Source organism: Cucumis melo, chromosome 6 (genome assembly GCF_025177605.1).
Source record: "Cucumis melo cultivar AY chromosome 6, USDA_Cmelo_AY_1.0, whole genome shotgun sequence".
Classification (NCBI taxonomy): domain Eukaryota; kingdom Viridiplantae; phylum Streptophyta; class Magnoliopsida; order Cucurbitales; family Cucurbitaceae; genus Cucumis; species Cucumis melo.
In genome coordinates this window covers 32,207,200-32,228,501 of record NC_066862.1, presented here as the reverse complement: position 1 = coordinate 32,228,501, position 21,302 = coordinate 32,207,200, and the positions used below count along the sequence as shown (strand labels likewise).

The 21,302-nt window shown below is 31.4% G+C and overlaps 1 protein-coding gene across 14 annotated transcripts; it reads left to right on the top strand.

Moving 5' to 3' along the window:
* Nucleotides 1–4,804: 4,804 nt before the first annotated feature.
* LOC103491072 (DNA mismatch repair protein MSH5) lies at nt 4,805–20,074 on the top strand. 14 transcript variants are annotated; one of them, XM_008450895.3, is made up of 35 exons: nt 4,805–4,923; nt 5,882–5,913; nt 6,358–6,452; nt 6,691–6,771; nt 6,843–6,915; nt 7,100–7,163; nt 7,713–7,867; nt 7,966–8,067; nt 8,133–8,160; nt 8,235–8,266; nt 8,360–8,417; nt 8,550–8,636; nt 8,772–8,828; nt 9,403–9,504; nt 9,590–9,634; nt 9,881–9,958; nt 10,230–10,280; nt 10,370–10,451; nt 10,827–10,900; nt 10,974–11,073; nt 11,328–11,424; nt 11,560–11,649; nt 11,737–11,801; nt 11,899–11,957; nt 12,710–12,786; nt 12,875–12,961; nt 13,199–13,260; nt 13,381–13,442; nt 15,565–15,618; nt 15,701–15,786; nt 16,277–16,308; nt 16,485–16,508; nt 16,726–16,841; nt 16,933–17,027; nt 17,721–17,871. In XM_008450895.3, exons 1-34 carry the CDS (start codon nt 4,888–4,890, stop codon nt 17,011–17,013), a joined length of 2,424 nt encoding a protein of 807 aa, XP_008449117.2. In that variant the 5' UTR covers nt 4,805–4,887; the 3' UTR covers nt 17,014–17,027; nt 17,721–17,871. The 14 variants fall into 14 exon arrangements, 10 of the variants coding, with proteins under 10 accessions (XP_008449117.2, XP_050941703.1, XP_050941701.1 ...); XM_051085746.1 differs by having other exon boundaries at nt 10,770–10,900; XM_051085744.1 differs by lacking the exon at nt 17,721–17,871 and adding an exon at nt 19,796–20,074 and having other exon boundaries at nt 4,811–4,923; nt 5,882–5,977; nt 10,770–10,900.
* The last annotated feature ends 1,228 nt before the right edge of the window (nt 20,075–21,302 follow it).

Here is a 21,302-nt window from a genome sequence, read left to right as displayed (position 1 = left end):
TGCTACGTGATGAATCTAACCTTAAATTTTGTAAGGACACCTTAAATAGATTTAGATTCTATCACCTCCATCCATGGTTATATTTAAATGTAGTGAAATAATTCAAAATATTTATAAAATATAACAAAACATCCATTTTTTTAAAAGATTTATCATTTAAAATAATTTATTTTTATTAAATTAAGTTAGGTCAAATATAGATCATGATATTTTACGATATTTGTAAATATTTTTAAAAGTTTTGTCATTTAAGATAGTTTTTCTTTATTAAATTAGGTTACTTTAATGGAATGTTGTGTTTTGTCTTTTGAAAAATATTGTTTGCTAATTGGGCTACACTTCTTTTTTTATAATTTAAATATTAGTATGGAGTTTCTTTTTGCGATTGAAAGTTCGATTATCGTCTCCATAATTATTATACTAAATGTTGCAGATGAGCTTTAGTCATACAAAATAAAACTAAAGATCACGATAAATAAAATAATTTTGTATTTTATAATTTGTTTACTAATTTATGCATCAAAACTTTTTTCTTTTGTTTTACAAGTTATCTCTTACCTAAATTATATACTTATCGAATGTCGAGTGAAAATCATATGGTTTTTTTTACCAAAATTTGAGACCAACATACAAGAAAAATACCAAATAAAAAATAAATAATACAAAATGGGAACAAATAAAATGGACAAAAAATGTAGTGAATTTTGTTAAAATATGTCACTGAATTTTTTCAAGTTATTTCATAAATTTAAAAATAAATAATTAAAAAGGGTTTTTCAAGGAATAGAAAGAAAAAAAAATATATTTACACTCGTAAAATATATATATATATATAACTTAAAATTATCTTCACCTTATTACCTCTTTGTCAATTCTCTCTCCCTCTCTCTCCCTCCCTCTCTCCCCCTCTCTCCCTCTCTCTCCCCCCCTCTCCCCCCCCTCTCTCCCCCTCTCCCCCCCTCTCTCCCTCCCTCCCTCCCTCCCTCTCCTTCTACTCTTCGACCTCCCTCTCCTTCTACTCTTGGACCTCTAAAATTATTTTCTCTTTTCTTTGATTGTGGCTTGATTTGGGTGCCAACAAGCTTTGATGGATAATTCACTCTCTTCGATTTTTGAAACTCAAGAAGTTGACAAGTAGGAGTTGGATGAACTCCGCCTACTTATTTGATCTAGGAAGTTTATGTGAGTCTCACTACAATATATAACAAATGTTCATGCATGACTTCTTAGAGTTCATTATATTGATTGAAAAATCACTTTTGATGATGATTTTCAATGAAATTTCATTGGTGCAATCAAAATTTTAGAATTGTGTCTCTAGTTCATGGCTTTTCCTTTTTATGATTATTCAAGCACCCTAACTATCAACTAAATTATAAATTTTGATTGAACTACATGCTTCAACCATGTTTAGACCGAAAGTGATTATTTAAGACTTAAAACGTCACAATCAATATGATTAAGAGCTACATCATGTATTTAATTAACTAATTAGTTAGTATAAATAACTGTCCATGATATCTTTTTAGCATAAATAATTGTCCATGTTATCTTCAAACCTAATTAAATTAAACATGCATTCTAAGTACATTTGATAACCAACATTTCTTAGCATGATTTAATTACTCAATACTAAGGAAGCAAGCGATGCACATGGCCAAATTGATTAGCAGAGATGCATTTTCGTGAATGGAGTAATCCACACATAAATGTACTTACAAGGCATAAATCAACAAAAGTACATTAAGTTTATTCAAGATATCTCAAAAAATTACATTAGATCCTTGTTTCAAAGAACTAGAAAATTAACTTATATAAACAATTTATGGACAAAATGTAGAGGAGAACATCCAATCCATATGTTACAACCCAAAAATTAAATATATATATATATATATATACACACAAATAAGATGATAAATGAAATTCGAGCTAGAGGTTGCATTTTCCTCCATATCCCCTCCCATTATGACCTAAAAACGAAGTCCTCTGTATCGAAATTGTATGGCACCACGAGTTGATGCTCTAATCCTTTGCCAATGTGTAGTGTCGTCGAGCACCCAAAAGGCATTACGTCACTCACGACCATCATGCAAACATCTACCTCGCAAAAGGCTAAGGGCGGAGCCACATGGGGCAACACGCCCATATCTATGTTTACTTCAGTTTTTTTTACTTCGAATCTTTTTTTTCCCTTCATTTTCCTAATTTGTTTAACCTTCCATTTTTCCAATTAAAATATTAATATTCCTTTTTTTTTCATTGCACTTTAAATTTAGTTTTTAAAATTAATTATAATTACACATAAATCTAAACAATTTTTATATGTTTGTTTTTAAATATATTAAAATAAACTAAAATACTTATAAATATAGTAAAATATTACGTATAGATGTTAATACACACTAGTAGATTATTACTATCTATCACTAATAGGTATCGATGGATGTTAATAGATGTCTGTCAGTGATTATTATTGTTTCATTGACATACATATTATCAAATTTTTAGCAATTTATTGTCATTTAAAACTTTTTTTTAATTTTTAATAAATATCTTTTAAAAAATAATTATTTTAAAGTATAAGTGTAATCTTGAAATTTTCAAAATTATGTTAACAAATCTTTAAAATTTTAATATTATGTCTAACAAGTCATAAATTATAACTTATCCACAGACTTGAAGTTTAAATTTAGTAAGCAATAGAATAGATAAGGCATTTGTTAATCAACGGACAATTAGAAGAATGAGACCCCTGGAGGACCCATTTCCCCAACCAAGAATCCATGTTCCCATCTTCATATGGTGGGTTCCCATCTTCATATGGTGGGAACAAAGAGGTGAGGATAAGGGTACCTAACCCCATGGAGACAAAGATGGACCCCAACCACCGACCATGTTGTTGACTCTAGTATATATATAGTGCTCTCTATACAAAATCTCTAACTCTGTCACTAGCACAAGTAAAGGCATGGTGCTTTTACTAGATAGTCTTGGGGCCATTTTCATCTTTATGCCTTTTGGTTACTATTGATTGATTCGTTTGGACCTGAATTACATCTTGGACGTCCCGATAGTCTTGTTTGCACAATATTCTATCTAAACACTCAAATAAAACATTAAATTATCCTTAAAACTAACACGGTTTATGTGGAGATAAGTAGCTCTTTGGGAGACCTATAAATCTTTTCCTCACTTTCACTATGTTTTGTGGCTACTGTTGCCCTTCTGAACTTCAGTCAACTGCCATCATTGACCACCACCAACGTTCACGTCCACGTCCACCCACCGATTATGTCCACCAACTCTAGCCAACTTCGATGACACCTCCACCAACCTCGGCAATGACCATCTATATATTTTGTCGTTTACATTAATTTAGAATAAAACAAAATTAAACAAACTTTTAATAAGTCTGAATTATCAAACACACAAAAGTTTTTAATTCTAAACAACTTTTTTTATGAAAATAAATGTTTAAATAAGAACTTCTTTTTAAAAAAATATTTCTTTTCTAAGTTAATCAAATATATGCCCTTGATTTAAAAAAAAAATGAAATTAAATTGTTAACAAGACAATAAGACTTATAAAACAGGTCGAGTCTACTTGGATTCTACGAGGAATGATGATTTACACAACACATTTGTATTCATAGATTTTGATTTTGGAACGATTTTTTTATGATTAAAAATTTAAAACTCACTTTTGACTGTTTCATTTTCATTTGAATTCAATTGTCATTCCATCTACCAAATGGATCACGTTTTGATTTAGCTTTTAAGTACTTATCAATAACTCTTGATTTGGTCAACCTATTTAATTTATAAAATTTCAATGATAAACTTCCTATATCATCCATGAAATTAATTTGACCATTTCCCTTTCCGAAAATCTTCAACTTTGATGAATCTATTAGAAAAGTGTACATTCATGCAACCTTTTTATAATTCTTTATTAACTTCTTTTGATCACGTTTAGATTTATAAACGTGATTAAAAGAAGTAAATTGTACTTTATCGTAAGAAACACTTCGTTATTTTTAAGATATGAAACCGTTAAAACACTAGAAGTATGAAAAACTTCAAAGGTTCAATCGATTATTTTTTTTCTTGAAAAGATTAACAAGTCAATGACTAATTCCAAATGTTTGCCTCTTAAGAATCAATCCAAAAACATTAACACGTATTCAAAAAATATCTCAAACTGCAAGGGTCATTAAAAAATAATCAACAAAGTGACTAGTTTCCATCGGAAAGAACTTCCTACTATGTATAGCAAGAATAAACAAAAATAATAACAATAATAGAGAAATCAAAATAAAAAAATAAAAATGATAACACAAAGATTAACATGAAAAAATAATCACAAACTAGAAAATTTTCACCATTTCACTATGAAAAAATTATTACAAACACAAAAATCTCTCCTCGATCACCATTATAAGAACATTCCCCGAGCATTTTACTAATAACTCAGGTAAACTAGTATACCAAACTTAATAATGTTTCTGATGAGTGCTTGAGTTCTTTATTTGTGTCCAATAAATAAATCAAATATCAATTTTGCATCGAGTAATTACTTATAAGTCTTTTATATATGATAATGTTAAAAGCTAAATGTTATATTAAAGACAATTTTATATATTAACAAAATAAATTGAATATTTACGAAATATAATAAATTTTATACCTATCCAATCCTATCTCGAGTATAATATAAAACTTGTTATAAATTATATAAATATTTTATCCATTTTATCACTTAAAATAATTATCTTGTATCATACGACCCGGCCCGGCACAGTGTCAAAGGACATATAAATTCAATTTCGCGGGCTCGTCATCTGAGAATACGCATTTGAGTTTTCGCGCTCTATTCGGGACAAAATGGAGGAAGTGGATGAAACGGAAGCGGTGCCTCAGGTTGATCGCTTTCATCCTCCTCTTCTCTCTGCATTTATCTTTCTTTCATAATTTTCTTTTCGTATTAAACAAGATCAATCCGATGCATGAATGTTCTTCTGTATCGTGACTGTATGAAACGAGAAAGTTTATGAATTCGATTTTAATCTTTTCTGGATTTCTTCTTCTTACAATTTATCCCTGCTTGGTGAGAAATGGATGGAAAGGAAACCAAAGGAAACTGCGATATGACTAATTCATTTGAAGGATTTTGGACTGGGCTACTTATTCTGTTTTGTTGAATTTTACTTTGAATTTGATTTCTGTTAATAATTCAGTTTAGATGAGAAAATTAAGGAACAGAGAGAAGCGTGAAACAGTTGATGTTTTTCGAAATCAGATTTATTAATTTCGTACAGTTTGAAAACTAAGTAAATGTTGAATGGAAAAAAGACGGAAGAGAAGAATAGCGAATCACGTGGCATTGATCTTCTAAAGCAGGAAAGCTATAGAATAGAGAAGATAAGGGGACAGATTTCTTCATAATCTCTGTTTACGGTTGAACTTATGTTATTGATATAGTTAATGGATAACTTTTAACTAATAAAAAATTTCCTAATTCAAATGTTTAAATGGATAAATTATGTATTTTATTTCGTCACACTTTACTGTATCTTGAACTACAAGGCTAGAAGTCAAACAAATTTATTCTGATATATTGCTTGAGTTTCCTTTAAGTGAATCAGTGTCTGTGCTGGCATGTAGCGAAATCTAGAATGGGGTAAAGTTAGGCACAAGAGAACTGATGGTGCATCATGTGAAATGAAATTGGAGAGTTTTCCTGTCTTCTATTATGTTGAAATTACAAACTCGCTTCATATTTGTTGGCAGTTCTAATTGAGAAATGTTTTTCACTGGTTTAGTAGTCCACCACCTTCCTCACTCTATTTCCCTTTTTATCCACTCCCTTGAATGACAGATATACATGGCTTGTGTCAAACATGGACAGAAGTGAGGATCTCTCTTACCATGCTACACATTTCTTCTTGGGTTCCTACCGTTTGCTTGGACATTTGTTAGTATAAAGAGGAATTTTATGCGAGAAATTTACACTTATTTGAAGTATAGTGGCATGATAGTAGCCGATTGACTTTTTTTTTATCTTCGAGTGAAAGGTGATTGACTTTTATCTGTATATTAGATGCACACTGATACTATCTATTGCTGAATAAATATCTAAAATGGTTTTCTATCATATTTACTGGGAACTAATGTACTGTGTATATCCATCGGCATTGACAAAATGAAAAACTGAAATATGTTTTTTCATAATATTTTTGTTGCTAAGTTCTGAGAGACAAAATATAAGGTTATCTTGGTAAAAGGAGGATGTAAATATTCCTTAAATCTTTCTGAATTGTAAGACATGCGTGGCTTAGCAAGTTTTCTTCTCAGAGTGGGAGTTTCATACTATGATTCTAGCATCCGCCAGCTTCATGTGCTGGAAGTTTGGGAAGATGGCAGCATGGAATATCCTCTCATTGATTTAGGTATGAGTACAAGCTACCTTGTAAGGATGTAAGCTTTCTGATATGGTTTAATTTAAGTGGATAATTTGCCTGATATTCTAGCAGAACTTTAATAAGATTTATCATTTCGTCGTTACTGTGTTAATACCATTCCCACGGTTCACATATATTTTCTCCAAGTTTCTGACTGCAGTTATCAAATTCTAATATAGCTTTGTGTATCATGTTTGGCCCTTCTTTTCTTTTCTTCTTGATTCAGTGAAATATCAAGCGAAGCCCCTAATGATCTATACTAGCACTAAAAGTGAGGAGTCTTTCTTGGCTGCTTTGCAACGGAGTGGTATGCTGACTTTTCTTATTTTAATTTTGGAATATATTCCTTTCGTCTTTGGTTAATTTTAAGCACTGCAGATGGGATGTCTGATGCTCCTACAGTGAAGCTTGTGAAGAGTTCAATTTTCAGCTATGAACAGGCCTGGCACAGGTATCAAGCACAAAACTATTGTTTGATTTTCATTAACTATGGAAAATATTTGAATGTTGCAATCTTCATTCTTCAGAATGAGGAAAAATTTATACTTATAAACAGGCTACTTTGATCCCAGCCCTTTGACTCTCTTACTAAAGTAGTTCATTTATTGGTTTACCCTCAATCTTTTGCTGCACAGACTGGTATACCTACGAGTAACAGGAATGGATGATGGATTAAACATCAAGGAGAGGATTTGTTATGTAAGTTGATAACTGATACATATTTTTTTTACTTCTTTTGCATCTCTTATATTTATGGCTAGAAGTTCAGTTATATATTGTAAGAAGACCTAGAGCCTTCTGAGCTGGTGATGCTACTCCTCCTTTACAAACTGGTTCAACATGTGATTCTGCGAACATATTAACTTGGTTCATTGAATGAGCAAGAAAACGTTAAATTATATGATACTATTGGAGTATTTTATTGAGGATTACCACAGAATTTATTAAAATAAATAATAGATGAACCATCCAAGTTTGCTCATTTTTTAGAGTTACTTTTTCCATGTACTTTCCTTTTTCATGTGCATCGACTACAAAACAATCTATGTTTATCTGTTTAATATTTATTTTCTCTTGTTGTTCGAATCATTACCTAACATCATTTGCAATAAGAAATTTTGTATTCTGTTAATGTTACTTCCATTTAAATTTTGCTTTCTAGTTCCACTGCAGTACCAATTTAACTTTTTAATCTGGAATTGAACAATTATTTTGGTGGGGGATGTTTTCTCCTACCTGAAATTGTAGTTGAGTTCTATGATGGACGTGGAAAGTGACATTCAAGTTCGTGCTAGTGGGGGTCTTCTTGCCATACTGGAAAATGAAAGAATCGTGGACACGCTTGAACAAAAGGAACTTGGAACTTCATCAATAACAATTGATTCTGTCATAGAAATTTCGCTGTATGCTTTTATTTGTCATCTTATTAGCCAGTTTACTTGTACTTGAAATTTGAACATATGAGATAATTTTATGTTAATCCCTCCTTCTGATAAAACAGAAACAACTTTCTAAAACTCGATGCAACAGCTTTGGAAGCATTGCAAATATTTCAAACTGATAAACATCCCAGCCATATGGGCATTGGAAGAGCGAAAGAAGGGTGATTTGAGAACTTACACATCAGTGTTGCTCTGAAGGAAACTAAACCAATATTTCTTATTGCAGGTTCTCCGTATTTGGCATGATGAATAAGGTTTGTATGTATTGGTTTATTTTATAATTTGAAGCACATATACATGAGATATTGATACAATCTTTTCATTCCAGTGTGTGACGCCTATGGGTAGACGTCTCTTGAGGTATGCATTTTCTGCTAGGAACTTACAGACTCACTCTTTCCTCTGTATATTTCTAATTTACCAAAAACTTACATATTGGCTGTTTCTATTTAGAAACTGGTTCCTGAGGCCATTACTGGATCTTGAAAATTTGAATAAGCGACTTAATGCTGTATCCTACCATTATTTGACCATATAGAACTGAGCTTGTATTAAATGTATAAGCAATATGTATTATGTCGTAACATTATGAAGAAAAGAGAGAAGAATATGCCCTCGTTCTTTAACAGTGACCACAATAAAGATATCATTCTTTATTTCTTCGGATGAATTGGTGCATTCGTTGCGGGAAACTCTAAAGATTGTCAAGGACATTCCCCATATACTCAAGGTAGAAGGACTTCTTCTATTTTTCATAATTTCTATTATCTCTGCTCTTCAAGGACATTACCCACAAACATGGACCGTTAGTTTTCACTTCTAATTGGTTTAATGTGTTTATTTTTCAAATTTTCTTACGTGGAAGAAATTCAATTCCCCAAGCTCAACGTATTCTTCTGGTGATTGGACTGCATTCTTGAAGGTATGGTAACCTCCTTTTTTATGACTTTTTGACTGTTGTGCATCTAATTAGTAATCATCCACGTCTGGAAGTGCTCCAACTGTTGGTCAAAGAGCCATGTGGCCCATGTCCAAGCTATGAGAGAATTGTAGCACCATTTTGTTCTGACAATGTCTCAACTTTTGTTCATCATTGGGTTCCTTGTGACTTGTGTGTCACACTTAAAGACGGTTCATAATCGAATAAGTTGCCATATTTTAATGTTGAATTCATCAAATAATCTTTTATATTATTATGAATATGATTTTTAATGTGTCATCACATAATCAAATCTAGTGAACATGTAAAGTTGGGAAGATCATTTTTCCTTGTCAATTTTGTACTAGAATTCCCGTCATCACATAAACCACATTTCTAGTTATCATGAGATTTTATATTAACGAGGAGAAAATTCGGGGTGCTCTGGCAGCCAACTCTCTCTCCATTTTTATTATTAGTTTATATTTTTCCATCTGTACCTCTCCGTACTGTGAGACATATTTTCCTTGGCAATAAATTTTTAACTTTTATTTTATTTTTCTTTTCTCTACTACAGAGTATTTGCTCTCTTTTGCACGTGAATAAGATATTTGAAGTTGGCATGTCAGAGAATCTTAAAGAAAACATGAAGTACTTTAATTTGGACATTGTCGAGAAGGTACTCAATAATATCTTTTTTTACTCACTTCTGCTTGATCAAAATGCCATTTTAAAAGTGTTGAGTAAATCTTTGTTTATTGCAGGCCAATACATGCATTACAACAGAGTTGGCTTATGTTTATGAACTGGTCATTGTTTTTTACTTCCCTGTAATCCTATTTTTATTTCTGTTTAATATGCTGATGTTGAAATTATGGAAAAAGAAATTGTGGGTTTCTTATAATTTTGGTGGTGAAACTAGTAAGGGGGCACTTTCCATTCATTGTGCCTTTTAAATGTTTATTACTGTGATTTAATTTTCTATAGCCCATTGGATTGCCGTTTAAGCACTTCTGCAATGGACCTCATGAAATATTTTACTTTTCATCTTGAAGGTTATCGGCGTCTTGGATGTTAGTCGAAGCAAAGAGAAGTCATATGAGACAATTGTGAAGGAGGGTTTTTGTGAAGAGGTAAGAGATAGCTAACCAGTTTAAGTGCTCTTCTCCCCTAAGTATTACTATATCCTTAGAACATATTTTTCCTGTCCAACAAGATACTGATTGTTCTCTTACTGCCATCTTTCCAAGGTTAGTTTATTAAAATGTCGGTATATTATGGATAAAGTTAACTTGTTGTCTTTAAGAATAGTAATGAACAATTCAAATCTGACTTGGTATTTAACTTTTATTTCTGGTATACATCGACTATAAACTACATATTCTTCTTTTGGATGGCTAATAGTTGGATGAGCTGAGGGAAGTCTACGAGGAACTGCCTGAATTTTTGGAGGAGGTGCATTATGCTTGTTTTAAACTTCAAAAAGTAGACGTCCAGTAAAATGTATGAATGAGTTTTTCTATTAATTTCGCCACTCCTGACAGGTTTCTTCGATGGAACTTGCTCAATTCCCTCACTTGTGTAAAGACACGATTGCCCCCTGTATAGTCTACATACATCAAATAGGTTGGAATTCTTTCCAGAGCACTCCCTTGAAAAAGTTTCTTTAAACTATCCATACTTTTTAGTCATTTCTGCTGGATAATTGAGACTAAGCATATGAAATGGCCTATTAAAATGATATTATGCAATGATTTTCAGTGTCTTGTCACCCCATGTACTGCACACTGCACCTTGTAAGAGACTAGGACATGATCATTACCATTCTTTAATGCGGTGAAGAAGGCAAACCCACAAAAAAAAAGAACTGAAAAGAAAAGCTACTTGTTTTCTTGCATGATCGGTGTTATGCATATCTTGTGTGTTACTGTTTTCATTTTCCAGCAATGGCAGCCAGGATTTTTATCTCTCTCCCCCTGCCCAACCCCTTCTCCCCTCCAGGGTATTTATTATGCATATTTGAAGAGAAACTTGACGAAAGCACATTAGAGATCCTACGAGACTTTGAATTTGCTGTAAGTTGTTTACTCTTTGTTATGACTGATAATTCTTATATCATTCAAATTCCTAAAAGTTTTACAAATGTAGTTCTCTGATGTGGATGGAGATATAAAAAGATTCTTTTACCATAGTCCAAAAACACGAGAATTGGATAATCTGCTTGGAGACATTTATCACAAAATTTTAGGTACTTAGTTCCTATTGTATTTTCTTATCTTCTTGCAGTAGATTATTTTTTTTAAAAAAAAATCTATTGGTTGGAATGTTTCAGCAGATCCCTTTTTAAATCCAAATTCCAATTTATTTACAAAACTAGCACGTAACAGATGGAAATTAACAAAGAGAAAAAAGCCTTCAATCTTAGTTTCAATTGTCACGTCCATTAATTAACACTTCAAATATTTGACCTTGCGTATAATGATGTATATTGATTTCTTGAAGATATGGAGAGGGCAATTATTAGAGACTTGGTGTCGCATATACTCGTTTTCTCTCTGCATCTGCTTAAGGCCGTAGATTTTGCGGCTGAACTTGATTGGTGAGAATAAGTTTTCTCTTTTTCACTTATGTGTTGCCATCTCTACATGTTACTCCTTTCTCGGAGGACTTTGAATAGCTAGCAATCTCATTGTACGTTTGAACATATATCAATCATCTTGATGGTTTTGTGCAGCTTTTTATCTCTAGCACTGATTGCTCGTCAGAACAACTATGTAAGGCCAGATTTAACTGCAGATAGCATGCTTGATATTAAGAATGGAAGGTTGGAACCTTTGGATGTGCAGCCATGTTGAATATTCACTCAAACCCTGATAAGTGAGTACTTAGATTAGCAGTACATTTGTTGTAGGCATGTTTTGCAGGAAATGGCAGTAGATACATTTATTCCAAATGACACGAAGATTTTTTGTGATGGTAATTGGTAAATTGTTGGTGCATTGCATATTTTTATTCAACTTCAATCTAGATTACATATATGTTTCTAATAATTTTTTAGTTCATGTCTTTTCAGGAAGAGTTAATATCATTACTGGCCCAAATTATTCTGGTAAAAGTATCTATGTAAAACAGGTAAATATATGCCGTTTTTCCTGTTTAGAATGGTGTGCTATTATCCTGTGTCTCCCCACGTTATTGCAAATTTGGTAAATTCATTATATATCTTTGGTATGTGTCGGATTCATTGGATCAAATTACTATTGTTCATCTGTTAAAACTATGTCTTCCACAAGTCATTTTGTGGTAGTGATGCCCCTGAGAAAGCTGAGTACGTTCCTAAGATTGGCAACTCCTAAGATGTTGATCAACTCCTTAGAGATGATATTTTAGAAGAGGTTATATTCAACTCTGGAGAGTTCGGCAATTGATTAAAGTCTGGCAGACCAGGGATTGAGAGAGCTGAGTTTTTTAGCGGGTGATTCACTGTTGCCTAGTATGTAAATAAGAAATTAGCTCGACATTCTAAGGTCCCTGTAGAAGCAATGGTATGAGACGTGGCTTATCAACTGTTCTTGCCAAATTTGTGTCCCATGTATCATATGTTCCATGTGCCACAACTTCATCTTGCTGACCAACCCGACTATAGCTAAATTGTTTAAGACATGTAATCAAGGTTTGGATCTTCCACCTCACATGTTAAACTAAGAGGGGGATCTCTTTAATTCTTTGCCCTGCTTCAGCATAATTAGGTGAGCAATAGGTGGCTAAGAAGTAATAGTTAGGGCTTGAGCAAAGCCTTTACACCTTTTATTATGTACATTAATGAGTTGAAGAGGAATAACAAGTTTGCGTAGTTTTAATCCGAGTTCTCTCACACCTTCCAGGTTGCTCTTATCGTATTCTTGTCTCATATAGGAAGCTTCGTTCCAGCAGATGCTGCGACTGTAGGTTTGACTGATAGGTATGCTTTCTATGTAATAATATCTTCCCTCATTCTACTGCTGCATTTAAATATTGCTTGTCAATGATTGGAAAATGGGCTTCCGCAGAATATTTTGTGCTATGGGGAGCAAGCATATGACTGCAGAACAATCAACTTTTATGATTGACTTACTTCAAGTGGGGATGATGCTGAGGTATATTTGATAAATAGTTTCCAACTGCATAACCAGAAAAGCAACAGAGGTTGCAATATATTTGTAGAATAAATCTTGAATGTTGCAATTGTCTAGTGTGGAAACTTAGATTCGAGGGCCTAAGCAATGGCATGACCTTAACAGTTGAATTTGCTACTTCTCTATCATTAATTTTTGTTTCATCAACGAAATACACTAACCCTTCTATTTTAAATACTATAATTGTGAAAAATTCAGGCAGGCAACATGTCGATCTTTGTGCCTGATAGATGAATTTGGTAAAGGTACCCTTACGGAAGGTTAGGCTCACCAATTTACACTAACTTGAATGTACCTTTTATATGCTGCTTATGATTTATGTTTGACAATTGAAATGCATAGGATGTTAGTAAACTCACTGTTTTGTCTGTACATTTAAGATGGCATTGGTCTTCTTGGTGGAACGATCACCCACTTTGCAAGTTCTAATGACTCTCCAAAGGTTTGACTTCTTCTCCTTAAGAACATATTGTTATGATTGCTTGGTTAAAATCTCAATTCTTTCGAAGCATCAACTGCTCTTCTTGTTTTATATCGGTAAACCAATGGAACTGTTTTCAAATTCTCTGCTTTAAGAAACTACTTTATTATTTCTTAAGCCGGAGTTCATCAGTTCACCTTAGTTTTCTGTTAGACCACCAATTATCTTGCAATATAGTAGAAAAGGGAAGAAGGGAAGGGCACGTGTTATGGGGAGCATGAGCAATAAGAATGGGGACCACAGTGGGGGCTGGAGTTGGTTAGAGGAGAAGTTGTTAATATAGGAGGGAAGTCGGGAAGAGGAAGGGAGAGATCATTTTGAGTAGATTTCTGTTTTCATCCTTGAGAGATAGGATAAACAGAGAGGGGGAGAGTTTTACTATTTCTTAAGCAATTTCCTACTGTTCTGTTTCCTAATTGTTCATTGATCAATTCTCTATTGTACTACTTCAATCATATCAATTAAGAACATACCAAGTTGGTGTTCTATCATTTTCATTTTGACTTTAATTTTTACTTCTTTGGGCAAACTTGTTTTATACTTGTTTTATATACCCCAAACCTTGGGATGGTATCACTTAAATCCTCAAACCTTCATAGCTGAATCAATTTATAGACCCTCTATTAGGGTCTCATTTTACATGTGTATAAGACCTCTTTAAGTAGGATTAACATAATATATATGAGGGAGATATTTTGGGAATGGGACCAAAGTCCCACGTTGGCTAAGGATCATGGATATTTGAGTGAAGACAACTATTTCCATTGGTAATGAAGTTTTTTAGGGTGAAACCAAAATCAAAGCCGTGAGACTTTATGCCCACAATGGACAATATCATACCATCGTGGGGATATTTGGAGGGTCATTGTTACTAACAAGAGATAACTTATCAAACTTTACACGGAAGTTCACCCTCTTGTAGGTACAAGAGCGAAACAAATTTAATACTTGTAACTAATTAGAAGTATAAACTTACTTTAAATTAAACAATTAAAGAGCAGTTACGACAATTTAAAGCAAAACTTTAGCTACCATAATCTAAAACTATTTGCAAATAAAGCATAACTTTAACTTCTACCAAATCCTATTCACTAACTGAGGTTTGTTACAAGATCTATCAATGACAGAAGTCTATGAAGGTTTAGACCTATCAATGATTGAAGTCTATCACTGATAGGTGTCCATCATCGATGGTTTTCATAATCATTTATAATTATGTCTGTTGCTATTATATCGTATCAATAGGGTATAAATGTGGTACATAACTAAGAATTATATTATTTTACTTCATGTACTATTAGACAATTCTTATGTTTTTCATTTTCTTTTAAGTTTACGATATCAATAATATTTAACTTTTTTTTATCTATCCACATTGTTTGAAAATTGCCATATTTGCAAATTATTTATTTGTGTGACATATTTGTAAATATGGCAACCAACATTAATACCTATCATCATTATCCAAAATGTGAAAAAGAAAATTCACAACTCCACAGATAGAAGTAGGTTCTCATACAATCATACTTGTTCAAGAAAAAGCTGCGGTGTTTTTTAGCTACTTCCATAGGATTTAGGAGAAGAATAAATTTGTTTGAGTGATTTTGAATGTATTGCTATATTTCAAGTGAAAAAAAAAGTGAAAATGGTTATATAACGCTAACAAAAAGTCTAAATTGATTTATTTACTTTATGGAAGTTTTGTGTTTTAAATAAAGTAATTATTAATTTGGGGTCTTAATTGATTCAATTAACGGTGTAAAATTTTGTTTTTTTACCCTTTTGTTTCTATCAGGCATTTAATAAAAATCTTAGGTAATATCATTCCCAAAATTTGATGCCATATACATGTGAAAATACAAAATGCATGTAATGGCCACGTAATATTGATGATAAATGTGATATTAAAACTCAACTATAGGGATCAACATAGATTTATATGTAAATTTCGGAGTTAAAAATAAAATATTTTGTGCTAGATTTTGTGAAGCTGCTTCTGGATTGTGAAAGGCGTTCACCATTTTTGAAAATTACGTAGGGTTAGAATATAGGGTCTCCTTAAAATGAATGCTCATTTTTCCAGGTGCTGGTGTGCACTCATCTAACCGAGCTAATTAATGAGAGTTTACTGACAATGGTAATTCGTTTGAGTTCTTCTATTCTAGAACATTTGAAATCTTGTGACATGAAATTTCTAATTCCCCTTTCACTTACTTTAGAGCGAAAGAATCAAGTTCTACAACATGAGTGTGATACGACCTGACAATGATTGCACTGAAAATGAAGATATTGTATTTCTTTACCGGTAACATGTGATATTCTTCTTTTGTTAGGTTGCTAATAATCCTAGCTTCTCCTTCGATAGCATTCTTTTTTCATTGCTTTTGATAATCTATTTTTCTATTAGTTTCTTTAAATTTGAAATTGAAAAAGAAGATAGACATTTTACCACTTATTCTATTGTATTTATGTTTCAAGAAAAGCAGCAGGAAACTTTGCTTTAAATCAACTTGCACAGACTAAGCTGAAAATAAGATGAAATTTCCTTTATTTGTTGGTTTTCAGAGTTTCGGTAGTTAAATATCTAACAACATATTCGACATGTTTTGCTAAACCTTGGTAATTAACTGCTCTAAAGTACATTATTTCTGGATGAGTAGCATCATTCGTTACCGCTGGATGGTTATCTTACAAGCCATATTCTCGACTTTAACCGTGATTTAGCCTTAAGACGGGGGAATTAATACACTCAAATCCTTCATGCTTAACTATATTCTTGTCTTCGCAAATTGCAGTTTGGTCCCAGGACACGCACTTCCCAGCTATGGTAAGGAAATGATATAAATACATAGTTACATCTTTATGTAAATATACTTGACACTTGCTTGCATATACAAACATAAATAATCATAATTCATAATCTGTCTTCACCATAGTATGTAACCTTCATGCATACATACACTTCCTTAAATAATTTCAGAACTTTAAATTTATATTCCGCAGGTCTGCACTGTGCATTGCTTGCTGGTATATCTCAAAAACAGATAAGTTCTACATATTTCTTCATTCTTCAAATTGAAATTAGATTTATATTCCCTGTTCGAACACTCGTCCAAATATCCCCAAAGAAAGACCTTAGTTTTCTTTAGAACTTTCCTGTCAAAAAAGTTTGTAGGGTCATTTGATTGTATCGCAATTACATTGCTCTCATTTTAGCTGCAAACCAACCCTATTTCTTGTATAGGCGTTCCTGATGAGGTTATTAAGAGAGCAGCAGTTGTTTTGGATGCTATGGATAATCATAAGCACGTTGAGCGGCTACACAATGAGAACTTATCCACTCAAGATAAGCTATACCAGGTGTTATGACTTGAAATTTTCCATGTGTTGTTATTTGGGTAGTTTGCACTATTTATGAAGCCTTACAATCTGAACTTTGAACCAAACACAGGATGCGGTCGATAAGTTGCTAAGACTTGATGTTAACAAGTGTGATCTTGGCCGTTTCTTTCAGGACATATTTCTTTCTTAATCGAACATCTCAAGGTAATGCTTTTTTTTTTATCTTTAAATATCTTCTTAGTTATAAAATTACAAATTTAAATCCTTAACTACTGATGCTCGATGGTTATATTTAGTTAGTTATGAAGTCCGAAAAAAGTTTCAATTACATCTAAAAACGATTCCACCTATTTAAGTATTAACTTGCCAACTTTATTATGACTAGGAACGTTCATGGAAAATTTAAACCGATATTTGTAATCTGTAAGCATTTGTTTTAACGTTGGTTTATTCACATCATGAAAAATGGTCGAATGTTATGGTCGAATGTTATGTTCATGTTTAAGTGATTTAGTTATATACAGAATTTATTAAATCAAAACTGAAACATACAGAGAAGTTTGTTTTAACTAAGGTAAGCAACGGATGGACCAAATTTATAATTTAACTCTGAACCGTTCCTATGTTAGTCCTTTTGAGGGAAACTTTCCGATATGGTTGGCAGACGATTCTGTTCCCTTAGTGGAGGTAAGACAGAGAAGGGGCATTTATTTGGCTTGAGATCATACATCTTTATCATTCAGATAGGGGGAGAAAAAGTTCCATACATAAAGTTTTAATGGATAAACTAAACAGACTTTAAAGACTATAATAGCTTAAGACGGCAAAAGTTATAACATGACGTTTGGAATCTATTGATAATTATCCAATTGAAGTAGAATATTCCAATTTTGGCAGCTTCCTTAGTCAAGTATTCAATTGCAAGGGGAACCGCTCATTTTGGCATTTTAAATATGTTTGAATTTACTTTTTAAATGTTTAAATGTTTAAATAAGTGTTTACAAATAATTAAAAGGTCAACTCAAGTAGCCCTTGATTTCTAGTAACTTGTAAATATTCAATTTTGTGTCTAATATATATCTAAACTTAAGAAAGTATGTATTTCTTGAACTTTTAAATTTATATACGAAGTTATTGAAGTTTTCATTTTAATGTTCAATAGGTCTTGACCTATTTGATATTTTCTATAATCTACGGTCCTATTAGATATAATATCGAAAATTTAGGTTTTGTTGGATAATTATTTTGTTTTCTTATTTTTGAAAATTATGCTTATACGTCTTCCTTTTACCACTAAATTTATTTGTTGGGATCATTTTTAAATTTATTTGTTGTGATCACTTCTAAATTTACTTGGTGTGATCACTTTCTAGTTCCTTTAAGTATTTTCTATAATCAATGCACGTTTTGAAAATTAAAAATAGTTTTTTAAAAATGTGTTTATCTTTAAATTTTGTCTAAGAATTGAAAGGGTAATCAAATATGGTTTAAATTTCTATTGGACATAGAATTCAATTTAAAAAGATGTTGAAATGTGATGAGCTATTAGACACAAAGAAATAAAAGTTTATTAATTCATTTGACACCACCAGTTTGCACATTTATTCATAAATTTTATTCCTTTTCTGTTTATTGTTTTTGCACGATTATCGAGAAACTTATCTTAACTTTACAACTCAAATTTAAGCTTCAACTCCAACATCCAACCTCTTAACTTCATATTTCATAACTTTGGGTAACCATTTTACCTTTTTACTTTTCAGCCTTTTGTTCCTGTCCTTGGGAAACTTAAAATTTAAATAGAAAAAGAAAGAATATATTTGTTTTGACGTTATCATATTTCATTAAAAAAACAAAAGAAAAAATATTTAGATTGGATCAATTTGAACCACTCCCTATGACCAAATTATAAAATTTAATATTATTTTCAAATATAACAAGTAAAACCTAAATATTTGTACAAATATAGCATAATATAATTATCAATCACTAATAGATAACATTTGGCTATTATTATCTATCAATAATAGATGGGGTTAGACTCAACGTCTATTAGTAGTGACATTTTGTTATATTTAAAAATATTTTTTAACATTTTTTTTCTTATTTAAATTAATTATCCTAAAATTTAAGTAAGTGTTGCAATGTTTAAACCTTGTTGATAGCAAGAGATATGTAAGATGAATAAAGATAGACAGGGATAATTGTAGTTGTAGAAAATTAAAAGAGATGTATTTATTAGTGAGAAATATTTAGTTGGTGTAAAAATGAGGCATAATTGAGACATGGACATCGAAGAAAATAATATCAAAATAAATAATATAATATATAAAAAACAGAATAAAGAAATTATTAAAAAAAACTCAAATTTTCAAATTTCTCCGCTTTTTCCAAATTTCATAGATTTCTCTAAATGCTTTTATAAGCAATTTTGTAACTATGAGGTGGATTATATGGTCACTAAGGATGAGTAGCTTAAGACATTTGGCATAAGAGTTGAATGAGAGGGAGACTGACGCATGGATATATGGACACTAAGCATAATGGATAATTGAAATCTATTTTACTAATATTTATAATACTTTCTCTTAGATATCTATTATATATATGAAATATGTTTCGTTAAAACCTTACTAGAAAAAAAAATCTAATGGAAAAAATCTTAGTGAAGAAAAAAGAGTACATATTTCATATACTTACAAAAATACAATTTACTCTCCCTCATGTAAACATCTCTTGAGATCTTTGAGTCATCGCATTTCAACGTTGTGTACTAATTTTTTGAAGGTTGCAGTAAGTAATGATTTTGTAAATAAGTCTGTAATGTTATCCTTTGAACAATTTTGTTGTATTATGATGTCGCTATTTTCTTCAAGATCATGGGTGTAGGAAAGCTTCGATGAAATATGCTCTATTCTATCGTCTTTAATATAATATCTTTTGATTTGAACTATACATGTGTTGTCATATAGTATTATTGGAAGATTTTTACTAGAAGAAAAGTCACATGTTCCATGAATGTGCTGAGTCATTGATCTTAGCCATACACATTTCGACTTGGCTTGTGCATTGTAAAAGTTCCAGCACGATTAGAGGAGGTGACTATTAAGGTCTATTTCACTAATCGTCATGATATAGTAGATCTAACTTTGTGTGGATTAGATAAATATTCAAAATCGACAAAATCGACTAAGTCAAATTTTGATTTATTTGAATAAAACAAACTCATATCAATCGTTCATCAGAGATAATGAAGTATATCTTTAATTTCATTCAAATGTCTTCTTGTTAGGGAGGAACTGTATCTAGCTAATAAGTTTATTTAAAATGCATTGGTATTGTATTATTAACAAGATACACAAGTGCTAAGATATGGTAATTCTGGATCAAGTAGTTTTTCATTATCATCTCGAGGTTGAAATATGTTTTTATTCACATCTAGTGAACGAACTTTCATTGGAATGTTCAAAGGATGTGTTTTATCCATATAAAATCTTTTAAAAAAAATTATGTATAAGTTGATTGATGAATAAATATCTCTTTTGCTAAATGCTTATTTGCAAACAATGACAAAAAAAAAATTCGAGATATTTTATCTCAAATTCTTTCTTAAGATACTCTATTACCTTTGAAAGCTCTTTAGGAATTTTAATTATATTTAAATCATCAATATATACAGTTAAAATAACAAATCCTGATTGTGACTTCTTTTTTAAACACATAAACATATTGAATTATTTTGATATCCTTCTTTCAACAAATATCCACTCAAGTGATTGTATATCCACTCGTGTGATTATTTTGATATCCTTCTTTCATCCTAATTGTTTCAATCCATATAATGATCTCTGGAACTTTATTGAATATAGTTCTCAAGACTTTATTTATATGTGAAAAAGAGGTACAACTAAAACACGAAAATCAAAGAAATATAATATTAAAATAAATCAAATATAATATATAAATAAAATAAAGAAATTACAAAAGAATTGCAAATTTCAAATTTCTCCACTTTCTCCAAATTTCATGGATTTCTCTCCAATGTGTCTTACGAATCCACCAAATGTCACTATTTATAGACAATTTGGTAAGCATGAGATAGATTACATGATTACTAAAAGTCAATATTTTCGAGATATTTGACAGAGGAGTTTGATGAGAGGAAGAGTGACACATGGCTATAGAGGCACCAAACATAATAGATAATAGGCATCTATTTTATTAATATTTATAATATTAGTAAAAATTTCTATGGAGGTATAAATCATGTTTTTATATGGATTTAACATGAATCAATATTTTAGAAAAATAAACAATAAATATCACTAATGTAAATAAATTAAAAACATAGATTTGTTAACGACTAAAGTAAGTTTAACTTTACGAAATTGACTTCACTTTCACTCACTCTTAGATTCAATAATCCCACTCACACTTCTTATACAAAAAATAGACACACTAACTTATTTATAAATTATA

Excerpts from the sequence above, each read along its gene's own strand:
- LOC103491072 (XM_051085744.1), top strand. The coding sequence starts at position 4,901 with ATGAAACGGAAGCGGTGCCTCAG. Across the intron at positions 8,068-8,132 it reads ATTGGAAGAGCGAAAGAAGG|GTTCTCCGTATTTGGCATGA; the intron begins GTGATTTGAGAA and ends TTCTTATTGCAG. Across the intron at positions 9,959-10,229 it reads AGGAGGGTTTTTGTGAAGAG|TTGGATGAGCTGAGGGAAGT; the intron begins GTAAGAGATAGC and ends GATGGCTAATAG.